Source organism: Bufo gargarizans, chromosome 3 (assembly GCF_014858855.1).
Source record: "Bufo gargarizans isolate SCDJY-AF-19 chromosome 3, ASM1485885v1, whole genome shotgun sequence".
In the NCBI taxonomy this organism is placed as follows: Eukaryota; Metazoa; Chordata; class Amphibia; order Anura; family Bufonidae; genus Bufo; species Bufo gargarizans.
The window spans coordinates 503,168,370-503,195,361 of record NC_058082.1 but is presented as its reverse complement, the minus strand read 5'-3'; the positions used below and the strand labels follow the sequence as shown (position 1 = coordinate 503,195,361).

At 44.8% G+C, this 26,992-nt stretch overlaps 1 protein-coding gene across 1 annotated transcript; it reads left to right on the top strand.

The window, feature by feature from the left end:
* On the top strand, window positions 1–25,258 carry TRIM50 (tripartite motif containing 50). Its single transcript, XM_044287647.1, is given in 5 exon segments — window positions 1–405; window positions 2,225–2,320; window positions 16,827–17,057; window positions 20,834–20,981; window positions 24,678–25,258. Coding segments are annotated over 5 exon segments (1,446 nt in total). The 3' UTR covers window positions 25,244–25,258.
* The last annotated feature ends 1,734 nt before the right edge of the window (window positions 25,259–26,992 follow it).

Here is a 26,992-nt window from a genome sequence, read left to right as displayed (position 1 = left end):
ATGGCTTGTAATATAAGGCTTCCTGTCCTGGAAAACCAGTTGACGTGTCCGATCTGCCTGGAGGTGTTTAAGGACCCCGTTATGTTGCAGTGTGGCCACTCGTACTGCAGGGACTGCCTGTTGGGACTGATGAAGGAATCGCACATCCACCTCCTTTGCCCCGTGTGTCGGCAAGAAGTGGACTACAGCTCCTCTCCTCCTAACGTTACACTGAACCATCTTATTGAGACCTTGAAGATACTGAGCGAGGAGCAAACCACAGCAGAGATGTGTCCTAATCATAATAACCCACTCTGCCTATACTGTGAACAGGACCAGGAAGTCATCTGTGGCTTATGTGGAACTATTGGGGACCACCGACAACACTCAGTCACACCACTGACCAGTGTGTATAGCAGAATGAAGGTAAATTTGACATTTTATGACTTGCAATACACTGGAACACAACTTTTTTTACTTGCGGTAACAAATCGCCAGCGACCCCCCCCCCCCCCCCCCCATCCAACTATTTCCATAGACACATAGCTGTAGTTCATCTGATTAAAATCATGCTTTTATTTTGTTGATCTGAGGCTCCATTCTGGAGTTATGATACTTTTTCTGAATATGCAAATTGAGCTTTTAGTGCAATGAGGACCAAACTGTTGCTCTTGTTGCACCCTTCCTCCACTCCTTTCTGTGGCCAGTCCCCTCCCTGACTGCTTTACCACTACCTGGCCCTGTTAGGCCTCTTGCACACGACCGTATGGCTTTTTCAATATTTTGCGGTCCTCAAAAAACGGACCCGCAATAAATACGGATGACATCCGTGGGCATTCCGTATTTTGCGGAACGGAACAACTGGCCCCTGATAGAACAGTACTATCCTTGTCCGTTATGCAGACAATAATAGGACATGTTCTATCTTTGAATGTAAAAACGGAAATACAGAAACGGAAGGCATACAGAGTACCTTCCGTTTTTTTTTTGCGGATCCATTGAAATGAATGGTTCCGTATATGCTAAAAACGGAACGGAATCTGAAAAAACGGACGTGTGTATGAGGCCTTTAAGGGATTCTGTCACCTCCTTTTACGATTTTAAGCTGGCACCATCGCTATGTTGACTAAAGTAAGCCTTTTTCCAGGACTCTTCTTTTTACTTTATTTTGTTTAGTAGTTTTGATGTAAAAGCGATTTTTATGTTATGCTAATTAGGGTCCAAGGTGCCCAGAGGGGCGTTTTTCTCACTCTCCGGTGCCCAGTGACGCCCCCTGCAGTGCCCAGTGACGCCTCCTGATCATCAAATAACCTCCCACTGCCCGGCAAACGGTTCCACCCCCTCCCCACGTCATAGTCTACCTTATAGAAATGCCCCGTTCTTCTTCCTGTCTGCGGCCAGAAAACTCGCGCAGGCGCAGTACCGCCTGCGCGATCATCAGCCTCCTGAGGGCAACAGCCTCAAAAGTCTCACTGGGCATGCGCCGAGCCCAGTGATGTGACCTGAGCGCTGTTGCCCTCAGGACGTTGATGATCGCGCAGGCGGTACTGCGCCTGCGCGAGTTTTCTGGCCGCTGACAGGAGGGGGCGGAACCGTTTGCCGGGCTGTGGGAGGTTATTTGATAATCAGGAGGCGTCACTGGGCACCGGAGAGTGAGAAAAACGCCCCTCTGGGCACCTTGGACCCTAATTAGCATAACATAAAAATCGCTTTTACATCAAAACTACTAAACAAAATAAAGTAAAAAGAAGAGTCCTGGAAATAAGCTACTTTAGTCAACATAGCGATGGTACCAGCTTAAAATCGTAAAAGGAGGTGACAGAATCCCTTTAAAGGGACACTGTCAGGCCTTCTGAGCATATTTAGATCTTTATATGCCCTCCTAGGTCTTGTAATAAGTTTCCAATTCATATAAGTATTTTCCATGTGCGCATTGTAAACCGTGAAAAATAATCTTTATAATCACCTGTCAATCAACTGTCCTTTGTGCCCAAGGGGCGTTCTTTGCGGCGCATTCGTGCCCAGCCGCGCCCCAACTGCCGGATCCTTAGAGACGCCCATCTCATTAGAATTCACTTCGCTGGGCGGTATTTTCCTGTACCCGACATCCAGATAGCCCGCACATTGGGCAATTCATTAATATTTGTTGGCCCAGAAAATCATGGTATAGCCGCCCTGTGCTGTTATGACGTTGTTTTTTTTCCAGTTGCCGCAGAATACATTATTCTGTCATGATGCTTTACAGGAAGAAGTGTCTGCACTGATGACGGAGCTGCAGAAAGAGAGAAGAGGTCTGGAGGAACATATAAGCAAACTTACCAACAACAAGACCCGGATCTTAGTGAGTAGGCGCATTAACCTGGGGTACACTATCAAAGGACTGGTTTGGCCTAGTCTGGTGTTTCTTGTCAACTAAAATGCAGCTTATGTCATCCTATTAAAAGAAATAATTAGCTACAGGTACATTTTACCAAGCAGAGGCTCATTGGTCATGTGCCGCTCAGGAAGTTATCACTGCTAAAGCCAGTGAATGGCTGCATTGGTCAATGTGACCATGCACGGGACATCATCACAGAGGACCAGAAGCAGCAGGGATGGAAGCCTTGGTACTGGGTTTTGGACAGATGACTTGTTTTTTTTTTAATTTTCTGGTCATAATTTTTCTTGGGGGTCGGACAACCCCGTTAATTACCCCCAATAACCTAAGGGAACATGCACATGAACATTAAAAATGGCCACGTGTATACCTACTGTGTTATATGACTGTATGCCTCATACATCCGAATAAAGAAATGTTTAAAAAAAAATGGCCACGTGACGGTTGTTTAAGTAGTGCACCCGTCTAACCGCTGCTAAAAACGGGTACACTAGTTCAAAATGGCCTTTTAGGGGTTGAAAAAAAAAGTTTAACTCACTCACCTCATCCATTTGCACGCACAGAGGCAGTCGCTCCTTTCTTGATTGTGAAGGATCTGCACTCAGTGTGATGACGTCACCACGCGATCATGCTGGGAGCGTGCAATGATGTCATCACGCTTAGCAGAGGTCCTTCACAATCAAGAAAGGACTGGATGAGGCGAGTGTTTTTTGTTTTTTTTGTGCTAAAAAATAAATCCATTACAGCTGAGGACCACTATAAGGGACATTGGGGGCACTATGGGGGACATTATTACATCTGGGGCGACGATGAGGGACACTATGGGGGACATTATTACTGTTGGGGCCACTATGGGGGACATTATTACAGCTGGGGGCCACGATGAGGGACACTGGAGGTAACTATGGGGGACATTATTACTGCTGGGGCCACTATGGGGGACATTATTACTGCTGGGGCCACTATGGGGGACATTATTACTGCTGGGGCGACTATGGGGGACATTATTACAGCTGGGGGCCACGATGAGGGACATTATATATATTGAGGGCACCGCAGGGGCTGGGATTTTATTTAAAAAGCCAATGAAATGCATTTGTTTTTGATGTCCATTTTTAACAGCCATAAAAAACAGATGCAAAACAGCCATTAAAAACGGACAGACAGACAGAAAATAAATGGTTGAAAAACAGCCATGACAAATTGCTAGTTTGTCTGGTTTTAACAGCTATGTGTGTGTAGCCTGAATGAGAATTGCTCCAATTGCAGGCTTCAACATATCTAATAGCTTGCGTGTATTCACCAGCACACATGGCAGCCTGTATTTTATGAATAGTAATGTAGAGGGTAACGCACACAAAAAGCCGATTTTGTACTCAACTGTAAAATGTGTATATGTACACACGTGGACAAAATTGTTGGTTCATAAAGGATGAAAAACCCACAATAGTCACTTGAAATAAGTTGAAACTGACAAAAGTAAAAATTACAGATGAGCGAATCGACTTCGGATGAAACATCCGAAGTCAATTTGCATAAAACTTTGTTCTAAAACTGTATGCAGCAGGAGCTCTGTACAGTATTAGAATGTATTGGCTCAGATGAGCCGAAGTTATTGCTTCGCGAAGTCTTGCGAGACTTTGCGCAATAACTTAATAAATTAATTTGTACTGGAAAAAAACATTTCCCGAACTCGTGGTACCTTGGAACCGAACCCGAATTCGGGAAATGTTATTTTACAAATTAATTTATGAAGTTATTGCTCAAAGTCTCGCAAGACTTTGCGAAGCAATAACTTTGGCTCATCGGAGCCAATACATTCTAATACTGTACAGAGCTCCTGCTCCGCACAGTATTAGAAGTATTTTATGCGAATCGACTTTGGATGTTGCATCCGAAGTCGATTCGCTCATCCCTAGTAATAATAAATAAAAATTTACTGAAAATCAGACATTGCTTATGACATCGACAAACATTTGTAATGTGCTGTTCTCACAGGACTCAAAGCGCAGGGACAGTTGTGTTTTGATTTGTGGTTCAACAGAATATTTTAAAATACAAACTAATGAAACTGGCCTGGACAAAAATGGTGGTACCCTTATGCCTCGTTCATAAGTCAGTTTTGATCAGTGATTTCCATCAGTGATTGTGAGCCAAAACCAGGATTGGAGCCTCCAGAGACATAAGGTCTAACCCTGGGTTCAGACCTGAGCGTTCTGAAACGAGCGCTCTGTATGCGCGATTGTACGGGTGTTTACAATCGCGCATACAGAGACAGGCGTGCACACATTGTCGCGCGTTCCCGAATATCTATGTGCGGGAACGCGCGACAAACGCCCCCAAAAAAGCTCAAGAACTTGTTTGAGCGTTGGGCGTTTTACAGCGCGATCGTACGCGCTGTAAAACGCCCAGGTGAGAACCATTCCCATAGGGAAGCATTGGTTTCTCCTTGTTGAGCGTTTTACAGCGCGTAGGAACGCGCTGTAAAACGCTCAGGTGTGAACTTAGGGTAACGCTGGGTTCACACCTGAGCGTTTTACAGCGCGTTCCTACGCGCTGTAAAACGCACAACAGGCAAGAACCAATGATTCCCTATGGGAAGGGTTCACACCTGGGCGTTTTACAGCGCGTACGATCGCGCTGTAAAACGCCCGACGCTCAAACAAGTACAGGAGCTTTTTTTGGCGCGTTTGACGCGCGTTTGGGCCATAGACTCTTTGGACAACACTGCTGTCAATCACCCAAACGCGCGTCAAACGCGCGTTCACTATTAAAAAAAACGCACATAAAACGCGCGACAAAAACGCGCATAGAAACGCGCGTTTGAGAAACGCCTAGGTGTGAACCCAGCGTAAGGGAAAGATCTGCACCTGTTCTGTGTTTAGAGCCGCCCCTGGTTTTGGCTCACAATCACTGATGGAAGTCACTGACTGAACACTGACTTGTGAATGAGGCTTTGACTTAATATTTTGTTGCACAACCTTTTGAGGCAAACAAGCAATTTCTGTAACTCTCAATGAGACTTCTGCAGTGCACCTGTCCACAGGTGTTTTGGCCCACTCCTTGTGACAGACTGCTCCAGCTGTCTCTGGCTTGAAGGATGGCTTCTCCAGACTGCATATTTCAGCTCCTTCCACAGATGTTCAATAGGATTTAGATCAGGGCTCATAGAAGGTCACTTCAGAATAGTCCAATGCTTTGCTCTTAGCCATTCTTGTGTGTTTTGGGTCATTATCCTGTTGGAGGACCCATGACCTTCTACTGAGAGCAAGTTTTCTGACACTGAGCAGCACATTTCGCTCCAGAATGCCTTGATAGTCTTGAGATTTCATTAGACTCTGCACAGATTCAAGACACCCTGTGCCAGATGCAGCAAAGCATCCCCAAAACATGACCCTGGGTTCACACCTGAGCGTTTCTGAGACGCGTTTTTATGCGCGTTTTTTGCAATAGTAAACGCGCGTTTGACGCGCGTTTGTGTGATTGACTGCAGTGTTGTCCAATAAGTCTATGGCCAAAACGCACGACAAACGCCCCCAAAAAAGCTCAAGAACTTGTTTATGCGTCGGGCATTTTACAGCGCGTTCAAACGCGCTGTAAAACGCTCAAGTGTGAACCAGGGCCATAGGGAAGCATTGGTTTTCACGTGTTGAGCGTTTTACAGCGCGTTTGAACGCGCTGTAAAACGCTCAGGTGTGAACTTAGGGTAAGTGAGCCTCCTCCATGTTTCAGGTACAATGGGGCACATTTATTAAGACCGGAGTTTTAGAAGCCGGTCTTAATAACCCCTAAACCTGGCGGTGGATCCGACAGAGTTATAAAGAGTCGCCGGCCTCTACATAACTTCAGTGGATCCACCGCCGCTTGTAAATGTAAGACAACTTCTTAGTTTTCGCTCATGTGTCCAAAGGACATTATCACAGAAGGTTTGCGGCTTGTCAATATGCATTTTGGCAAATTCCAGTCTCGCTTTATGATTTGTTTGTAACAGTGGTTTCCTCCTCGTTAATCTTTCATTAAGTCCACTTTGGCTAATACAGCGACGGATGGTGTGATCTGACATTTATTATTACTCTTGTCAGTGACCATTGTGGGTTTTTCTTTGTGTGTGTGTGTGTGTATATATATATATATGTGTGTATACAGGTCCTTCTCAAAAAATTAGCATATTGTGATAAAGTTCATTATTTTCTGTAATGTACTGATAAACATTAGACTTTCATATATTTTAGATTCATTAAACACCAACTGAAGTAGTTCAAGCCTTTTATTGTTTTAATATTGATGATTTTGGCACACAGCTCATGAAAACCCAAATTTCCTATCTAAAAAAATTAGCATATTTCATCCGACCAATAAAAGAAAAGTGTTTTTAATACAAAAAAAGTCAACCTTCAAATAATTATGTTCAGTTATGCACTCAATACTTGGTCGGGAATCCTTTTGCAGAAATGACTGCTTCAATGCGGCGTGGCATGGAGGCAATCAGCCTGTGGCACTGCTGAGGTATTATGGAGGCCCAGGAGGCTCCGATAGCGGCCTTAAGCTCATCCAGAGTGTTGGGTCTTGCGTCTCTCAACTTTCTCTTCCCAATATCCCACAGATTCTCTATGGGGTTCAGGTCAGGAGAGTTGGCAGGCCAATTGAGCACAGTAATACCATGGTCAGTAAACCATTTACCAGTGGTTGTGGCACTGTGAGCAGGTGCCAGGTCGTGCTGAAAAATTAAATCTTCATCTCCATAAAGCTTTTCAGCATATGGAAGCATGAAGTGCTTCAAAATCTCCTGATAGCTAGCTGCATTGACCCTGCCCTTGATAAAACACAGTGGACCAACACCAGCAGCTGACATGGCACCCCAGACCATCACTGACTGTGGGTACTTGACACTGGACTTCAGGCATTTTGGCATTTCCCTCTCCCCAGTCTTCCTCCAGACTCTGGCACCTTGATTTCCGAATGACATGCAACAGTCCAGTGCTGCTTCTCTGTAGCCCAGGTCAGGCGCTTCTGCCGCTGTTTCTGGGGAATGCGGCACCTGTAGCCCATTTCCTGCACACGCCTGTACACGGTGGCTCTGGATGTTTCTACTCCAGACTCAGTCCACTGCTTCCGCAGGTCCCCCAAGGTCTGGAATCGGTCCTTCTCCACAATCTTCCTCAGGGTCCGGTCACCTCTTCTCGTTGTGCAGCGTTTTCTGCCACACTTTTTCCTTCCCACAGACTTCCCACTGAGGTGCCTTGATACAGCACTCTGGGAACAGCCTATTCCTTCAGAAATTTCTTTCTGTGTCTTACCCTCTTGCTTGAGGGTGTCAATGATGGCCTTCTGGACAGCAGTCAGGTCGGCAGTCTTACCCATGATTGCGGTTTTGAGTAATGAACCAGGCTGGGAGTTTTTAAAAGCCTCAGGAATCTTTTGCAGGTGTTTAGAGTTAATTAGTTGATTCAGATGATTAGGTTAATAGCTCGTTTAGAGAACCTTTTCATGATATGCTAATTTTTTTAGATAGGAATTTGGGGTTTTCATGAGCTGTATGCCAAAATCATCAATATTAAAACAATAAAAGGCTTGAACTACTTCAGTTGGTGTTTAATGAATCTAAAATATATGAAAGTCTAATGTTTATCAGTACATTACAGAAAATAATGAACTTTATCACAATATGCAAATTTTTTGAGAAGGACCTGTATATATGTGTGTATATATATGTGTGTGTGTATTTGTATGCAATTTCACGACTGGACTATACTAGAGATTATAATTTCTATATATACTGTACAATATTACATTTAGGAATACTTTGACTAATGTGAACTACAGTAAGCCTTTAAGATATTGCCTAGTTTAGGCTACTTTCACACTTGCGTTTGGTGCGGATCCATCATGGATCTGCACAGACGGATCCGTTCAGATAATACAACCGCATGCATACGCTCAGAACGGATCCGTTTGTATTATATTTAACATAGCCAAAACGGATCCGTCTTAAACACCATTAAAAGTCAATGGAGGACGGACTCGTTTTCTATTGTGTCAGATTGTGTCAGTAAAAACAGATCCGTCCCTATTGACTTACATTGTGTGCCAGGACGGATCCGTTTGGCTCAGTTTCATCAGACGGACACCAGAACGCTGAAAGCAACGGAACGGAGGCATTCTGAGCGGATCCTTTTCCATTAAGAATGCAAACTGATCCGTTTTGGACCACCTTAGGCCCCTTTCACACGGGCGAGTATTCCGCGCGGATGCGATGCGTGAGTTGAACACATTGCACCCGCACTGAATACCGACCCATTCATTTCTATGGGGCTGTTCACATGAGCGGTGATTTTCACGCATCACTTATGCATTGTGTGAAAATCGCAGCATGCTCTATTTTGTGCGTTTTTCACGTAACGCAGGCCCCATAGAAATGAATGGGGTTGCGTTAAAATCGCAAGCATCCGCAAGCAAGTGCGGATGCGGTGCGATTTTCACGCACGGTTGCTAGGAGACGATCGGGATGGAGACCCGATCATTATTATTTTCCCTTATAACATGGTTAGAAGGGAAAATAATAGCATTCTGAATATAGAATGCATAGTAAAATAGCGCTGGAGGGGTTAAAAAAATAAATAAAAATTATTTAACTCACCTTAGTCCACTTGATCGCGTAGCCCGGCATCTCGTCTGTCTCCTTAGCACAGGTGTCACTTTTGGCTTCCGACCACGTCCTCTGAGATTTTCCACAGTGCGGAACATCTTGTATTTTTTGCTTAAAATGTAAATAAAAGCTGAGAAATGTTTTTTCCCCACAATAATGCCTCTTGTACATCGTCCTATTATCTTTTGGGAGACACCTATGTCATTTCCTGTCAAAAAATAACTTGCTGGTTGAATAAAAGTAACTTTAAGTCAAAATTTGCCTGGGGTATGAATAATTATGGGCAGCACTGTATATGGAGATGAGCGATCACAGCAGCGATTGTTCTTCCCCATACAGGGGAGGTGATTGCTTCATGGAAATGCAGCTCTCTCCTACTCTGATGCGCTGACAAATAACAGGTATAAGAATAGTTCTTTCCTGATAACTGCCTGGACAGTTGGCCTGTGTAAATGGGATTTTAGTGCACAATACCTAAATGACTGGTAGATTTGTAGATTCATTAGGTTATATTTCCAGTAGGAACTTTCCATTTCACCGTTTCCTGTTATTTAGCAGAATGCCTTGTTTGTGCTAGTATAACGTGAGCTCATTGTGTGCTTTCTAGAAGTTTACACAATCGCCGCTCCCACATGGTGATTAGGTTACAGTCACACTGAATCATGGAGGTAAGTGTCCTTGTGGCTTGTCCTTCATAGGGATTGAGATAAGGCTGCTCTGGTACATTAGCAGGGGTCCTACCCACAGACTGACTCCCCCTTTCTAAACTCAAGACTATAGAAGAACAAGCAAACCAATGACTCATGTCTTGTGCTAGCTGATATCATTCATAATATTATCTCTGGGCACGTGGTCACTTGAGGAAAGCAGTATCCTCATAACAGCGCATTTAGTTACACCTAGATTATGTTTATACAGGGACAGGTGGAGATGAATGGATCTATTGAGATCTGTGGAAACAGCTGATGATCTTATGGCATCTGCCCCAATGGGAAAGAAGGATCGGGTATGATACATTTCAGTCTACCTGAGCCTTTGAGCCTCAAAATGTGTCTGGCATCGCCTCATTCACCAAATAAACAAATAAGCATACTCGGCTGAGCTGAGTACGCACGTTAAGGCCTAGTTCACACGAACGTATGGCTTTTATAGTTTTTTGCGGTCCGTTTTTCACAGATTCGTTGTTCCGTTTTTGAGTTCCGTTGTGTTTCCGTTTCCTTTCCGTTTTTCCGTATGCCATATACAGTAATTACATAGAAAAAATTGGGCTGGGCATAACATTTTCAATAGATGGCTCAGAAAAAACGGAACGGATATGGAAGACATACGGATGCATTTCCGTATGTGTTCCGTTTTTTTGCGGACCCATTGACTTGAATGGAGCCACGGAACGTGATTTGTGGGCAATAATAGGACATGTTCTATCTTTCAACGGAACAGGAAAAACAGAAACGGAATGCATACGGAGTACATTCAGTTTTTTTTGCAGAACCATTGAAATGAATGGTTCCGTATACGGAACAGAAAAATGGTCCGTACACTCGCAAAAAAAAACGTTCGTGTGAACTAGGCCTAATAGTGGAACTGCAAGAAATAGTAGTCACCCGACAACTATTTCATGTGTATGGCTGTCGGACCGAAATGTCACTAGTCCTTCATAGTTCTGCCATCCTCTTATTTGACAGAAAAAACTGTGTAGCTGCAACTTCTGCTCCCCTTAGGCCAGATACACAAGAGCAAGTTCAGTGCGCGAAACTCAAAGAGTGTCAGTGTGGGGTCCCGTTCTGACCTCCGCTCCTCCGACAGGATTACACAGCATTATGCCTCATTCACACGTCAGTGTTCGGTCAGTGATTTCCAGCAGTCATTTTGAGCCAAAACCAGGTGTGGCTCTAAACACAGAACAGGTGCGGATCTTTCCCTTATACCTTATCTCTGTGGAGGCTCCAATCCTAGTTTTGGCTCACAATCACTGATGGAAGTTACTGATCAAAACACTGATGTGTGAATGAGGCTTTATAATGATTTATAATGCTGTGTGTCCCTCCGAGACCTGGAATGTATTGTATTACACTGATGGCATTATGTCAGTGTAATTCAGTAGATTCAGGGTCAGAATGCAGTATAAATCATTATAATGCTGTGCAATCCTGTCAGAGGAGCGAGGTCTGAACAGGACCTCACACTGACACACGCTGCGAGTTTCACATGCTGGACTCGCTCTTGTGTGTCTGGCCTTATAGCTGCTGGAGGTGTGCTTAATTTAGGACGAGGCGCACACCACCTCGCCATAAATGAGGTGCATCCTGTGGCAGCGGCTAGGGGAAATCAAAGACCGTCATAAAACGCAGTTCTTTGTAAATGACCCCCACTGTCTTATATCTGAGTTAAGGTATTTCTGAGACCCAAACAACACCACCATGGGAGAGCGCAACATGTGACTGAGATTAGCAGCCGGAGAGAGGTATTGGTACAACTCTAGGGGTGTGGTACACACACCTGCAGTGACAGAGGGTAGTACACTGATTATTTACATAGAATAATCTCTCCCAGATGACTTTGAAACTTTACATGGTTGCCAACTTTCCCTAATTTCCAGGGACATTTCAAGGTTGCAGAGACTTATTTCTATCATCCTGTATATAGATTTCAAGGAAATGTTGATATATTTTCCAGCAGTTTAACACCACTTTATTACTATCCTGCCGGGTGATTGTATCATATACAGCTCTACTACTTTTGTATAACAAACTCTGGTTGGCATGATGTAATACAATTTTCTCTACAAGGCTTCAGAGGATTGGTAACCGACAGCTCATATTATTTGGGCGATGTTCACGCCCGGATGCTGTGCGAGTGTAGTAGAGGCAGCAACCGAACTGCACAACTGACACATTATAGTTTATTCATATGTGTGATTATGCACCATTTAGGTCAGATTTATAGGTCCGACGATGCATGCCCTCAGTCTGCCACGACATCTGTCGGTGTCGCTATAAAGAATTGTCCGTGCCCATGATGTAATCTGTGATAAGATGATCAGTGAAGATGTCCTTCAAGGATCCGTGTGTCTGTTTTTTGCTCTCCGTGTTTCACGAACACTGTACTGCTCAACGCGGAAGAAACATAGATAGCATTCATGTTTTTCATGGATCCATAGACTATAATGGTCGTAATGGATCCGTGAACACGGACAAAATAGAGCATGCTTCCGCGTTAAAACCACCGACTGTGCTAAAACACGGATGTGTGAATACACATATTAACATGAATAGGTACATGCGCTGTCTGTGGAGAACACGTACAGCACACGTCCATGATTCACTGGCATGTGAATGAGGCCTATTGAAGGGGGTTTAACAACTCTCAGAGCACTTCTGCACTAAGAACGAAAAGTTACTAACAGCTAGGTTTCCTAATGCAGGCCTCTGCTTCACAACTCGGGTTGACTGTTAACCTTTTGATTGCTGCTGTCATACATACTTTGGGGTGATCAAAGGGGAGACCCTCCTATGATCAGGTCACTGGGTTTCCCCCAGGGCTGTCTGTGCAGTAGGCTTGCTGTTCGGCCTCTTTCACACAACCGTATGGCTTTTTCAGTGTTTTGCGGTACTTTTTTTCCACAGATCCGTTGTTCTGTTTTTTGTTTCCGTTGTGTTTCCATTTCTGTTCCGTTTTTCCTTATGGCGTATACAGTAATTACATAGAAACAATTGGGCTGGGCATAACATTTTCAATAGATAGTTCCATAAAAACAGAAGGGATACGGATGCATTTCTGTTTTTTTTTCGCAGACACATTGACTTGAATGGAGCCACGGAACTTGATTTGCGGGCAATAATAGGACATGTTCTATCTTTCAACGGAACGGAAACGAAATGCATACGGAGTACATTTTTTTTCGCGGAACCATTGAAATGAATGGTTCCAAATACGGAACACAAAAAACGGTCCGTAAACGGGGAAAAAAAACAGTCGTGTGAAAGAGGTCTCAGGCTTGTGATGTCCTAACAGCAGCCTGTGTCATAGAGACACAGGGGGTCATTTATTAAAGGGTTTTCCAAGATTTTCATACTGACTGACCTATCCTCAGGTTGAGGTGAATGGGGCTGAGTGCGATACCATGCAAAATCGCTATATAACGTACGGTACTGTGCTTGGTAAGCTGCGAGAAGGCAGTGGCACTCACAGGAGCTCCGCTGCCTTCTCAAAACAGCTGATCGGCAGGGGTACCAAGTGAATGGGTCCACATCCGTGATACGGGCCCCAGACATTCTTGCACCGCATTTCGTGGACCCGAAATATGCGCCCGGCCGGCACACTTTTTCTTTTACGCCGGCGTTGCTGCCAGAAGATGTGCCTAATTTATGACAGGGAATGCACCTCATCATAAATTAGTCCGTGCACCTGCTGGAAAATCTACGCCAGCCCATGACTGGCGTCATTTTCTGGCAATTTTTATGCTTTTTTCTAGCCTAAAATGAGTAAATTAGCCCTTATTTTATGCTCCTTGAAAGTGGCGTGAAAATGCGCATGTGACAAATATTGTCGCACAGGCATAAAAGAAGTTGCAAAATAGGGATAGTGCAACAAATTGATGCAAAATAGAAGCATAGAATTGATAGTAAATGACCCCCACAGAGCATAATGTATTAGCATAGAGTATGCTGATATATTGAGGTAGATTTATCAAAACTGTTGTAAAGTAGAACTGGCTTAGTTACCTGTAGCAACAATCAGATCCCACCTTTCACTTTTCACAGCTCCTTTGGAAAATGAAAGGTGGAATCTGATTGGTTGCTATGAGCAACTAAACCAGTGTTCCCTTAGACCAGTTTGATAAATCTCCCCAATTATGTGTGAAATAAAGTAATTCCATGATGGTATTAAAATTTTTTTTATAAATAGTATAATAAAAATTGTTAAAAATCTGTGCAAAAAATGGAAATTAAAAATGTTATTTGGTATTAAACACATTTTATTCTGCACACATTAAAAAAAATTCACATATTAGGCTACTTTCACACCTGCGTTCCGTCTGGTATCTGCACAGACTGATCCGCACCTATAAATGTAAACAATGGTATCCGTTCAGTACGGATCAGTCTGCATAAATTAGTAATAAAATCTAAGTCAAACGGATCTGTCCTGAGTTTACATTGAAAGTCAATGGGGGACGGATCCGTTTACAATTGCACCAATATTGTGTCAATGTAAACTGATCCATCCCCATTGACTTACATTGTAAGCATTGCAAGCAGCGTTTTGGTGTCCGCCTCTAGAGCGGAATGGAGGTGGAACGGAGCCCAAACTGATGCATTCTGAATGGATCCGCATCCATTCAGAATGCATGGGGCTAAACTGATCCGTTTGGGGCCGCTTGTGAGAGCCCTGAAACAGATCTCACAGGCGGACCCTGAAACGGCAGTGTGAAAGTAGCCTTAGGTATTCATATGACCGTAATAACTTGAAAAAATAATTTATAAGGTTATTTATTGTGAAACATGAACAGCTTATAAAATAATTTAAAAAAAATCCAATAATTGCTTTTTTTCTATATTTCTATAACAAAAAAATCATAAATTACACTATAATTTAAACTTTTCCCCCTAAATCGAAAAAATGTGGCTGGTCATTAAAAGGGTTTTCCAAAATGTTATAACTGTGGATAGGTCATCAGTATCTGATCGGTGAGGGTCCGACACCATTTATATTGATGATCTATCATCGGTATAGGTCATCAATATCTGATCAGCAGGGGTCTAACACCCGGCACCCCTGCCGATCAGCTGTTTGAAGAGGAGCGAGGCTTCCTCTTCATCACACTGCACTTTGTCTTCTGTTTAATAGAAGTACTCACTCCATTCTCTTGAATAAAGCAAGTGCTTCTAATTACACTACGCCACCACTAAAGACAAGACAATACATGTAATGATGAGGACGTGCCACCTCTTGGTCAAACAGCTGATTGGCGAGGGTGCCAGTAGCCGGACCCCCGCTGATCTGTTATTGATGACCTATTCTGATGATAGGTGATCAATATAAATGGCTGGACAACCCCTTTCAGGCCTTTTAAGACTTGGATATTAAGGCCTCATGCACACGACAGTTTTTTTTCACGGTCCGCAAAAACGGGGTCCGTAGGTCCGTGATCCGTGACCGTTTTTACGTCCGTGGGTCTTCCTTGATTTTTGGAGGATCCTGTAGTTAACTCATTGGTGGCCAGTGCGGCCGCCCCCCCCCCTCCCCTGTAGTTAACTCGTTGGTGGCCAGTGGGCCCTCTCCCCTCCCTCCCCCTCCTAATTAAAATCGCCCCCCCCTATCATTGGTGGCAGTGGAGAGTACCGATCGGAGTCCCAGTGTAATCGCTGGGGCTCCGATCGGTAACCATGGCAACCGGGACGCTACTGCAGTCCCGGTTGCCATGGTTGCTTAGCAATTTGTAGAAGCTTCATACTTACCTGAAGAGCTGCGATGTCTGTGACCGGTCGGGAGCTCCTCCTACTGGTAAGTGAAAGGTCTGTGCGGCGCATTGCCTATAGCACAGACCTGTCACTTACCAGTAGGAGGAGCTCCCGGCCGGTCACAGACATCGCTGCTCGCAGGTAAGTATGAAGCTTCTACAAATTGCTAAGCTACCATGGCAACCGGGACTGCAGTAGCGTCCCGGTTGCCATGGTTACCGATCGGAGCCCCAGTGATTACACTGGGACTCCGATCGGTACCACCACCAATGATAGGGGGGGGGCGATTTTAATTAGGAGGGGGAGGGAGGGGAGAGGGCCCACTGGCCACCAACGAGTTATCTACAGCGGAGGGAGGGGGGGCCCACTGGACACCAATGAGTTAACTACAGGGGAGGGAGGGGGGGCTGGCTACCAACAAGTTAACTACAGGGGAGGGAGGGGGGCCCACTGGCCGCCAATGAGTGAACTACAGGGGAGGGAGGGGGGGCCGCACTGGCCACCAATGAGTTAACTACAGGGGAGGGAGGGGGGGGGGGGCGGCCGCACTGGCCACTAATGAGTTAAAAACAGGGGGGGTCTGCCCCCTGCTGCCTGGTAGTCATGTACACCGTTTTTCAGTATATTCTAACCTGAAGCGTCCCCATCACCATGGGAACGCCTCTGTGTTAGAATATACTGTCGGATCTGAGTTTTCACGAAGTGAAAACTCACCTCTGAAAAAGCTTTTATGCAGACGGATCTTCGGATCCGTCTGTATGAAAGCAACCTACGGCCACGGATCACGGACACGGATGCCAATCTTGTGTGCATCCGTGTTCTTTCACGGACCCATTGACTTGAATGGGTCCGTGAACCGTTGTCTGTCAAAAAAATAGGACAGGTCATATTTTTTTGACGGACAGGAAACACGGATCACGGTCTCGGCTGCAAAACGGTGCATTTTCCGATTTTTCCACGGACCCATTGAAAGTCAATGGGTCCGCGAAAAAAAACGGCACAACGGCCACGGATGCACACAACGGTCGTGTGCATGAGGCCTAAGGGGTTAAAGAGGTTGTCCATAAAAACATGGCTGCTTTCTTCCAAAAACAGAAATTATCCTCTACAAAATTCAATTTATAGTCAGCCACTCAGACCATAGTCAGAGCTCCTTTGAAAAATGAAAGGTGGAATCTGATCGGTTGTTATAGGCAACTAAGACATTATTTTTTTTTTTTACTTTACACCAGTTTGATAAATCTCCCTCAACGGCAGAGTTGCTGAGTGATCAAGTTGGGCCCATGGAGCAACAAATCTACATGATAATGGCAATCGCATACAGTGCCTCCAGAATAACAAGTGCTGTCTTTCTTTGCAGAATGAATCAGACGTGTTTCAGCGATTAATCTGCAAGGAATTCCGTGAGCTCCAGCGATACATTGCGGAAGAAGAGGCCCATTTTGTCAAGCTGGTATCCACAAAAGCTACAGAACTCATCAATTCCATTGAGATCCAGTTACAGCAAAGAAATGAGATTCTGAGCATTGTACAAGACAAAGAGAAGCAACTGGAGAACCTGGGAAATGAGAATCACTTGCATTTCATCCAGGTGAGACATTGCCCTTCAGGTCTGTGTATTACAGGATAGAAAGACGAAGGACCCACACAACTACCAAAACTCTGAAGTATCATGGTATCGCAATTGCACTGGTTTTCTCACTGATGTCAATGGCCACATTGGGGATTCTGTTTCTTGCTGTAACCACTTCTTCACATATGTCTGGCTATCTGTCCCTGTTTCCCTCCGGGGTGGTGCAGAAAATGTCTGAGGGAAACTAAAGCTAGAACTTATCCCATAGTTTTCCCTGGGAATGTTCATATTCCTCTGGCGCATTCGTTGCGATGCCAAATACACCAGACAGAAAAACCCTGTATGCTACATTTTGCAGTCCAGCGCTATCAGGCTACAGATGCCGGACCTAAAGTGCACATACACATATATCAGTTGTGTCCGGCACCAGAAAACCCACCCACAAAACTGATATATGTACACCTAGCCTAAGTTTTAAGCTGCCTTTTTGTGTATCACAAAAAATCCAAACCTTACATAAATGTCAGGCTACTTTCACACTGGCGTTTTGGCTTTCCGTTTGTGAGATCCGTTCAGGACTCTCACAAGCGCTCCAAAATGGATCAGTTTTGCCCTAATGCATTCTGAATGGAAAATAATCCGCTGAGAATGCATTAGTTTGCCTCCGTTCCGTCTCCATTCCGCTCTTAGGGCGGACACCAAAACGCTGCCTGCAGCATTTTGCTGTCCGTCTGACAAAGCGGAGCCAAACGGATCCGTCCTGGCACACAATGTAAGTCAATGGGGACGGATCCGTTTTCTCTGACACAATAGAAAACGTATCCGTCACTCATTGACTTTCAATGGTGTTCAAGAGGGATCCGCCATGGCTATAGAAGACATAATACAACCGGATCCGTTCATGACGGATGCATGTGGTTGTATTATTCTAACTGAAGCATTTTTGCAGATCCATGACTGATTCGCAAAAAACGCTAGTGTGAAAGTAGCCTAAATGAGAATTACAGAAATCGTATTCATATTTAGCTTTTGAAAATCACAGGTCTTACAGGGCTTTGCTTTTACAAGCAGTACCTATAAAAAACAGCTCTAAGAACATGTTTTTACCCCTTCCCAAAATCCACTATACATAGATTTTTAGTCTACTTTCACACTAGCGTTTTTGCTGGATCCGGCAGGGTTCAGCAAAAACGCTTGCGTCATGATAATACAACTGGCTGCATCTGTTATGTGTCCAAAAAAACGGATCCGGCACCATTGACTTACATTATGTTTCATGCCGGATCCGTCTTGCTCCGCACCCCATGATGGGATTGTAATGCAACCAAACGGAACAGAATGCATTCTGGTGTATTCAATTCTGTTCAGTTTTGTCCCCATTGACAATGAATAACAGATCTTAAAGGGCTTCTGTCACCCCACTATAGTAATTTTTTTTTTTTGGGGCTAGTTACATTCCTTATAGTGCAATATATGCAAATAGAATGGTGTTACTTACTTTCATTCAGCCGTTTCTTATAAAAACAAAGTTTTATAATATGTAAATCAGGTCTCTACCAGCAAGTAGGGCGTCTACTTGCTGGTAGCCGCCGCAAAAAACCGCCCCCTCGTCGTGTTGATTGACAGGGCCAGCCGTGATCTCCTCCTCCGGCCGGCCCTGTCAGCATTTTAAAAATCGCGCGCCTCTGTTCATTCGGCGCAGGCGCTCTGAGATGAGGAGGCTCGTCTCCTCAGAACTCCCTCAGTGCGCCTGCGCCGATGACATCACCGAAAGAGAAGACGTCATCGGCGCAGGCGCACTGAGGGAGTTCTGAGGAGACGAGCCTCCTCATCTCAGAGCGCCTGCGCCGAATGAACAGAGGCACGCGATTTTTAAAATGCTGACAGGGCCGGCCGGAGGAGGAGATCGCGGCTGGCCCTGTCAATCAACACGACGAGGTAGTGACCTGATTTACATATTATAAAACTTCGTTTTTATAATAAACGGCTGAATGAAAGTAAGTAACACCATTCTATTTGCATATATCGCACTATAAGGAATGTAACTAGCCCCCCAAAAAAAATGACTTTAGTGGGGTGACAGAAGAGGAAAACCGCTGATGTGAAAGTAGCATAATTGTAAAATTCCTGTGTTTGTACAGGCAGGTAAAGCCCAGTCCTTACAGCCAGGCTCGTAGCCCCGCAGTTCCGTCCCTGGTGTATGGGTAGCTTTCTGTGGCTTTGTGGTGTACTTTACAGTAATGATGTATTTTCTCCATGAGAAGTTACTCATGCTTACTACTGCTTTCCACTGCCCCCTAGTGGCCATTTAATCCAATAAACTACTGTAGAAATTGATAAAAACTGGCTTAGGCTACTTTCACACTAGCGTTTTTTGCGGATCCGTCGTGGATCTGCAAAAATGCTTCTGTTACAGTAATACAACTGCATGCATCCGTCATGAACGGATCCGGTTGTATTATGTCTTTATAGCAATGACGGATCGCTCTGAGAGAAAACGGATTCGTCCCCATTGACTTACATTTTGTGTCAGGACGGATCCGTTTGGCTCCGCTTTGTCAGGCGGACAGCAAAACACTGCAGGTGTCCGCCTCCAGAGCAAAATGGTGACTGAACAGAGGCAAACTGATGGATTCTGAGCGGATCCTTTTCCATTCAGAATGCATTAGGGCAAAACTGATCCGTTTTGGACCGCTTGTCAGAGCCCTGAACGGATCTCACAAACGGAAAGCCAAAACGCTAGTGTGAAAGTAGCCTTAGGCTACTTTCACACTAGAGTTTCTACTGGATCCGGCAGGGTTCAGCAAAAACGCTTCCGTTACTGATAATACAACCATCTGCATCCGTTATGAACGGATCCGGCTGTATTATCTTTAACATAGCCAAGACGTATCCGTCATGAACTCTATTGAAAGTCAATGGGGGACGGATCTGTTTTCTATTGTGTCAGATTGTGTCACTGATCCACACCCATTGACTTGCATTGGGGTCATTCCAGATCCTTCTTGCTCCACATCCCAGGACGGAAAGCAAACTACAACTTGTTGCGGTTTGCTCTCCGGTATGGGAACGCTACTAAATGGAACGGAATGCATATTAGAGCATTCCATTCTGTTCAGTTTTGTCCCCATGGGACAATGAATGGGGACAAAACTGAAGCATTTTTTTCCGGTATTGAGCCCCTATGACGGATCTCAATACCAGAAAACTAAAACCCTAGTGTTAGAGATAAAGAGGTCAATGTTGCCAGATAATAATGCACTAAATAATATTAAGCAAATAATGGCTTTTGTGGGAAAAACTACTGTTTTACTTTGTAAAGCAAAAAATCCCAGTGTCCAGCTGCTGGCAGCTAGAAGAAGAGAGATGGGAGGGATCCTCGGGTGTTCTGATTAATGTGTTCATTCACACTCCTGTTCACACTGCAGAGCATGTAAGCAGAGAATTTCATAAAAGGTTCATGCTGTGTTTGCCCTGTTGCAAAGAAGCCTTTTTATTAGACCTTCTTGATGTTATGCCCTGTGTGCCATGACAGATTCCAATGAAATGAATAGCCAACATGTACATGTTCTGTATAGATGGGGAAGTGTCCCATGGAGGCCCCATACTGATTGTAGCTGACAGTCAGTCATTATAGTGATTTATTATGCTGATAAATAACTATTTGCTTCTTTTTTAAATATCTTGTAACCACTTTTGTTTCTGTTGACAGAACTATGCCACAGTGACATCCATGTGAGTAATACACTTACCTGGAACATTTTAACATGAAGCAAGTGACTATTAAAGTAAAGTAAAGTAAAATTTTCTCTCGCAGTTGTCAGCCCCCGCTCCCTCGCTGTGCCGACACTTCTTATAGTGCCGTGTCCTTTAAGCCTGGATTTCGACAAGATGACATTAAACTGACAGTCTGGAAGCGCCTGCACCGTCGGATTCTGCCTAGTAGGGATCTTTACGTACATTGAATAATCTACAAGAAATGAATATTCTATTAGGCTACTTTCACACTTGCGTTCTGAGCGGATCCGTCTGGTGTCTGCACAGACGGATCCGCTCCTATAATGCAGACGATGGGATACGTTCAGAACGTATCCGTCTGCATTATATTTTTAGAAAAAATTCTAAGTGTGAAAGTAGCTCGGACGGATCCGTCCAGACTTTACATTGAAAGTCAATGGGGGACGGATCCGTTTGAAATTGAGCCATATTGTGTCAACTTCAAACGGATCCGTCCCCATTGACTTACATTGTAAGTCTGGACGGATCCGTTTGCCTCCGCACGGCCAGGCGGACACCCGAACGCTGCATGTCCGCCTGCTGAGTGGAGCGGAGGCCAAATGGTGCCAGACTGATGCACTCTGAGCGGATCCGCATTCACTCAAAATGCATTGGAGCAGTACGGATGCGTTCGGGGCTGCTTGTGAGAGCCTTTAAACAGAACTCACAAGCGGAGCCCCGAACGCTAGTGTGAAAGTAGCCTTACAATTAAAGGGGTTTTCCAGGATTTTGATACCAATGACCTATCCTCAGGATAGGTTATCAGTATCTGATCGGTGGGGGTCCGACACCGGGGACCACTGCAGCCTTCTTCTTGCTCACCAAGCACAGCGTTGTACATTGTATAGCGGTTGTGCTTGGTATCATGCTCAGCCCCATTCACTTTAGTGGGGCTGAGCCGTGCCTCAGCCACGTGACTGATGAACGTATCGTCACAAGGCCTAGGAACAGCTATGAGAAGGCCACGACGCTCACTGGAGCTCCGGTGCCTGAAACAGCTGATCAGCAGGGGTCCCAGGTGTCGGACCACCATCGATCAGATACTAATAACCTATCCTGAGGATAGATAATTAGTATAAAAATCCTGGAAAGCCTCTTTAAAGAAGCCCCCCTCACAAAAAATTGTATTCTCTGGCCTGTTAGAAAGGTACAAGATGTTATCTGTAGTGAAGGTAATCTTTTTTCCCCTGTGGCTGTAGTGAGTAATCTACTGAGCACTGACACCATATGACTGACACTCTGACTCTCCAACTGACACAGCTAGGGGCGGACTAGCCATAGACCCTACAGGCAGGGACGTAGCTACGGGCTCATAGACCCTGGTGCTAGAGTTCAGCTTGGGCCCCCCTTTCCCTCAGTGCTTTGTGATTAGGGGCAGGGAAGCACATAGCCTTTGCGCTGCCTTAGGCAAAAACCGCACCCCTGCCATGCCAAATTCTTGGCCTTACCCTTTTCCCTACAGCCAGAGGGGTAACTTGACCAGCATGCACTTGCCAGCCAATAATGCCAGTGTCTTTTTATGTGGCACAAGGGTCTTTGGGCCCCTTCAGGCTCCTGGGCCCGGTAGCGACTGCTACCTCTGCACCCCCTATAGCTACGCCTTTGCCTACAGGGAAATTTCCTGGTGGGCTGATGAACAGGGGGCCGCCAGAGCCCTCTTCATTGCTGCCTGCAGGTACATAACAATCTGATGTGCTCAGTATTAATTAATGGTAGGAGCATCAGGTCCTTAGGCACCTGTATGGAAGCCCTAGGTCCCCTCATGATTTCAACTGTATTGCCATCCTCAGGACAGTGATACAATTGAAAAGCAGTATTTTATGCTGCAGTATTTGGTTCTGATGTGGCAGCATATTGTGCTGCACTGTGGTATTTGGTTCTGCTGGGGCAGTATTTTGTGCTGCACTATGGTATTGCTGGCACTCCCTACTTCTGTTGCCCAACCTTCTGTCAGTGTGGACCCGCGTACAACATAAGGCCACTTTTAGTTTTTTTTCCAAGGCCACTTTTAGTTTTTTTTCCAGGGCCACTTTCAGTTCCCAGTCCACCCCTGGACACAGTGTCTGCCATGTGGACAGGAAGTTTCTCCTGTCATTCCTATGTGACTCACATGGAGGTTCTCATAGTCATGAACAGAGAAACGGACTTCCTGTCCATACATGGGACGATGTGTCAGTTGAAGAGTCAGAGAGTTGGTCACATGACAAAGCTGAGGACCAGAATGAGGTGAATAACTCACAAACACAGCCACTGGTATACAGATTACATTCACTACACTCATGGACATTTTTAATGAGCCAGAGAACACATTTTTTGGTGTGAGTGCTTTTTTAAAGGAGTTTTTGCATAACCAACATTGTGATGTAAAATAAATTTGCGTTAAAAAAGACAAATGTATTATAGCAGTGATTTTAGAAGTGTTGGGCCAATGAAAATTGGTTGAGAAAGTGTGCTTAGCTTTTAAGGAAAGTTCAAGTTTTGTTGACCACAAATCGCACCCCCCAACAGTACTTTTTACCAGGGCCAATTTTCTTAAGAATTCCATCACATGCTGTTAAGCTAGACATGTCGACTGCTGAAGGTAAATGCACACAGTGGTGTCACTGCACAGTTATGACTTAAAGGGGTTCTGCACTTTGTTTTAACTGATCATCTATCCTCTGGATAGATCAGCAGCATCTGATCGGCGGGGGTCCGACAGCCAGGACCCCCGCCGATCAGCTGTTGGAGAAGGCAGCGGCGCTCCAGCAGCGCCACGGCCTTCTCACTGTTTACCGCTGGCCGAGTGACGTCACAACTAGTATCACTGGCCTGGGCGGGGCTAAGCTCTGTTTACTTGAATGGAGCTTAGCCCCGCCCAGGCCAGTTGATACAAGTTGTGACGTTACTCGGCCAGCGGTAAACAGTGAGAAGGCTGCGGCGCTGCTGGAGCGCCGCTGCCTTCTCCAACAGCTGATCGGCGGGGGTCCTGGCTGTCGGACCCCCGCCGATCAGATGCTGCTGATCTATCCAGAGGATAGATGATCAGTTAAAACAAAGTGCAGAACCCGGGTGTCGGACCCCTGCTGATCAGATGCTAATGATCTATCCAGAACAAACTGTAGAACCCCTTTAAACATGGATAGTGCAATTAGTCATATCCCACCACAGGAATAGCAACCACAGTGAAGCCACGGTACAAAACACAGTCATGTGATGGCACAGAACTGGGACGCTCAACCTGCGGCCTTCCAGCTGTTGTAAAACTACAACACCCACCCTGCCCTGCTGTAGGCTGATAGCAAGTATGCATGATGGATGTTGTAGTTAGGAGGGCTGGAGATTGCTCATCTCTGCTCTAAGGCATCTCATGCTCAAAGCCTTTCTTGTCAATAGGTTCCCTTTAAAGAGGTTGTGCCACAAAAAAATATTCTAGTTTTCAAACCAGCACCTGGATCTGAATACTTTTGTAAATGCATGTCATTAAAAATGTAGTATTGCCACTGAGTTATTCAATGAAATCCTTCTGTGTAGCACCACCTGCTGTTTGATCTCTTTATTTCTCTGTCCACCACACTGAGATGGATGCACACGCTCAGTTCCATCCTTCAACTGCCTCTTGAGCTGTGATAGGGAGATAGCTAAAGCAGAAAGGGCACGCCCCTTGAGCTGCCAGCTTGAAACAAATCTACCAGAGCAATTGAATAGGGAGATCTCTGGGTCCATGAGAGATACAGGAATATATATGTACTATATGATGTCTGATTTTCATTTTTTACAATAATCATGAGATAACGCATTTAAGGTATTTTATGAACTTCCAGAAAAATCTTATACCATATGTATTTTTAACAATCTGCTTACCTTCTGTTCATTCTGTAGCTCCAGAGGTTCTGAAACTAGACCCCCTCACAGCGCATCCATTTCTGGAGCTATCCAGAGGAGATACCGTGGTGCAGTGCAAGTCACTCGCTGGCCGTCGTGGCAGCAATCCAGAGGGCTTTGAAAACAGCAGCTGTGTGCTGGCAACCCGTGGCTTTTCCACAGGCAAGCATTACTGGGAAGTAATCGTTGGCGCCAAACAGAAGTGGAGAATCGGTGTGGTGAAGGGCACAGTAAGCCGTAAAGGAAAGATGATTCGATCGCCAGAAGCAGGAGCATGGCTCATTGGCCTTAAAGAAGGACGTTATTACGAAGCCTTCACATCTCCCAGTGTCTATCTGCCCATCCAAACCCGTCCGCAGCGCATTGGCATTTTCTTAAATTATGAGAAAGGGGAGCTTACATTTTATAATGCAGACAGCCCGGATGAACTGATACCTCTATATACATTTCGTGCCGAATTCCATGGAAAGCTTTACCCTGTTCTGGATGTTTGCTGGCAAGAGAGGGGAACCAATCCTCAACCTCTGATACTGCCTATATCAGCAGCCATCAAAGCTCCATGATTGTGTTAACAGTTCACCTACAGTTGCAAGAAAAAGTATGTGAACCCTTTCGAATGATATGGATTTCTGAACAAATTGGTCATAAAATTGATCTGATCTTCATCTAAGTCACAACAATAGCCAATCACAGTCTGCTTAAACTAATAACTAATTAAATGTTACCATGTTTTTATTGAACACACCATGTAAACATTCACAGTGCAGGTGGAAAAAGTATGTGAACCCTTGGATTTAATAACTGGTTGAACCTCCTTTGGCAGCAATAACTTCAACCAAACGTTTCCTGTAGTTGCAGATCAGACGTGCACAACGGTCAGGAGTAATTCTTGACCATTCCTCTTTACAGAACTGTTTCAGTTCAGCAATATTCTTGGGATTTCTGGTGTGATTCGCTTTCTTGAGGTCATGCCACAGCATCTCAATCGGGTTGAGGTCAGGACTCTGACTGGGCCACTCCAGAAGGCATATTTTCTTCTGTTTAAGCCATTCTGTTGTTGATTTTCTTCTATGCTTTGGGTCGATGTCCTGTTGCAACACCCATCCTCTGTTGAGCTTCAGCTAGTGGACAGATGGCCTTAAGTTCTCCTGCAAAATGTCTTGATAAACTTGGGAATTCATTTTTCCTTCGATGATAGAAATCCGTCCAGGCCCTGATGCAGCAAAGCAGCCCCAAACCATGATGTCCCCACCACCATACTTCACAGTTAGGATGAGGTTTTGATGTTGGTGTGCTGTGCCTCTTTTTCTCCACACATAGTGTTGTGTGTTTCTTCCAAACAACTCAACTTTGGTTTCATCTGTCCACAGAATATTTTGCCAGTACTGCTGTGGAACATCCAGGTGCTCTTGTGCAAACTGTAAACGCGCAGCAATGGTTTTTTTTTGGACAGCAGTGGCTTCCTCTGTGGTATCCTCCTATGAAATCCATTCTTGTTTAGTGTTTTACATATCGTTGATTCGCTAACAGGGATGTTAGCATATGCCAGAGACTTTTGTAAGTCTTTAGCTGACACTCTAAGATTCTTTTTCACCTCATTGAGCAGTCTGCGCTGTACTCTTGAAGTCATCTTTACAGGACGGCCACTCCTAAGGAGAGTAGCAGCAGTGCTGAACTTTCTTCATTTATAGACAATTTGTCTTACCATGGACTGATGAACAGCAAGGCGTTTGGAGATACTTTTATAACCCTTTCCAGCTTTATGTAAGTCAACAATTCTTAATCGTAGGTCTTCTGAGAGCTCTTTTGTGCGAGGCATCATTCCCATCAGGCAATGCTTCTTGTGAAAGGCAAACCCAGAACTGGTGTGTGTTTTTTATAGGGCAGGGCAGCTGTAACCAACACCTCCAATCTCATCTCATTGATTGGGGTATATTTCCACTGGACCGGGGGTCGAGTGGAGGGGTGGACTGTAGGCGCAAAAATGAAACCAGAGTTTTTTACAAACCATATTGTTATACTGACAGTGATCTCATTGATTGGACTCCAGTTGGCTGACACCTCACTCCAATTAGCTCTTGGAGATGTCATTAGTCTAGGGGTTCACATACTTTTTCCACCTGCACTGTGAATGTTCACATGGTGTGTTCAATAAAAACATGGTAACATTTAATTCTTTGTGTGTTATTAGTTTAAGCAGACTGTGATTGTCTATTGCCGTGACTTAGATGAAGATCAGATCACATTTTATGACCAATTTGTGCAGAAATCCATATCATTCCAAAGGGTTCACATACTTTTTTTGCAACTGT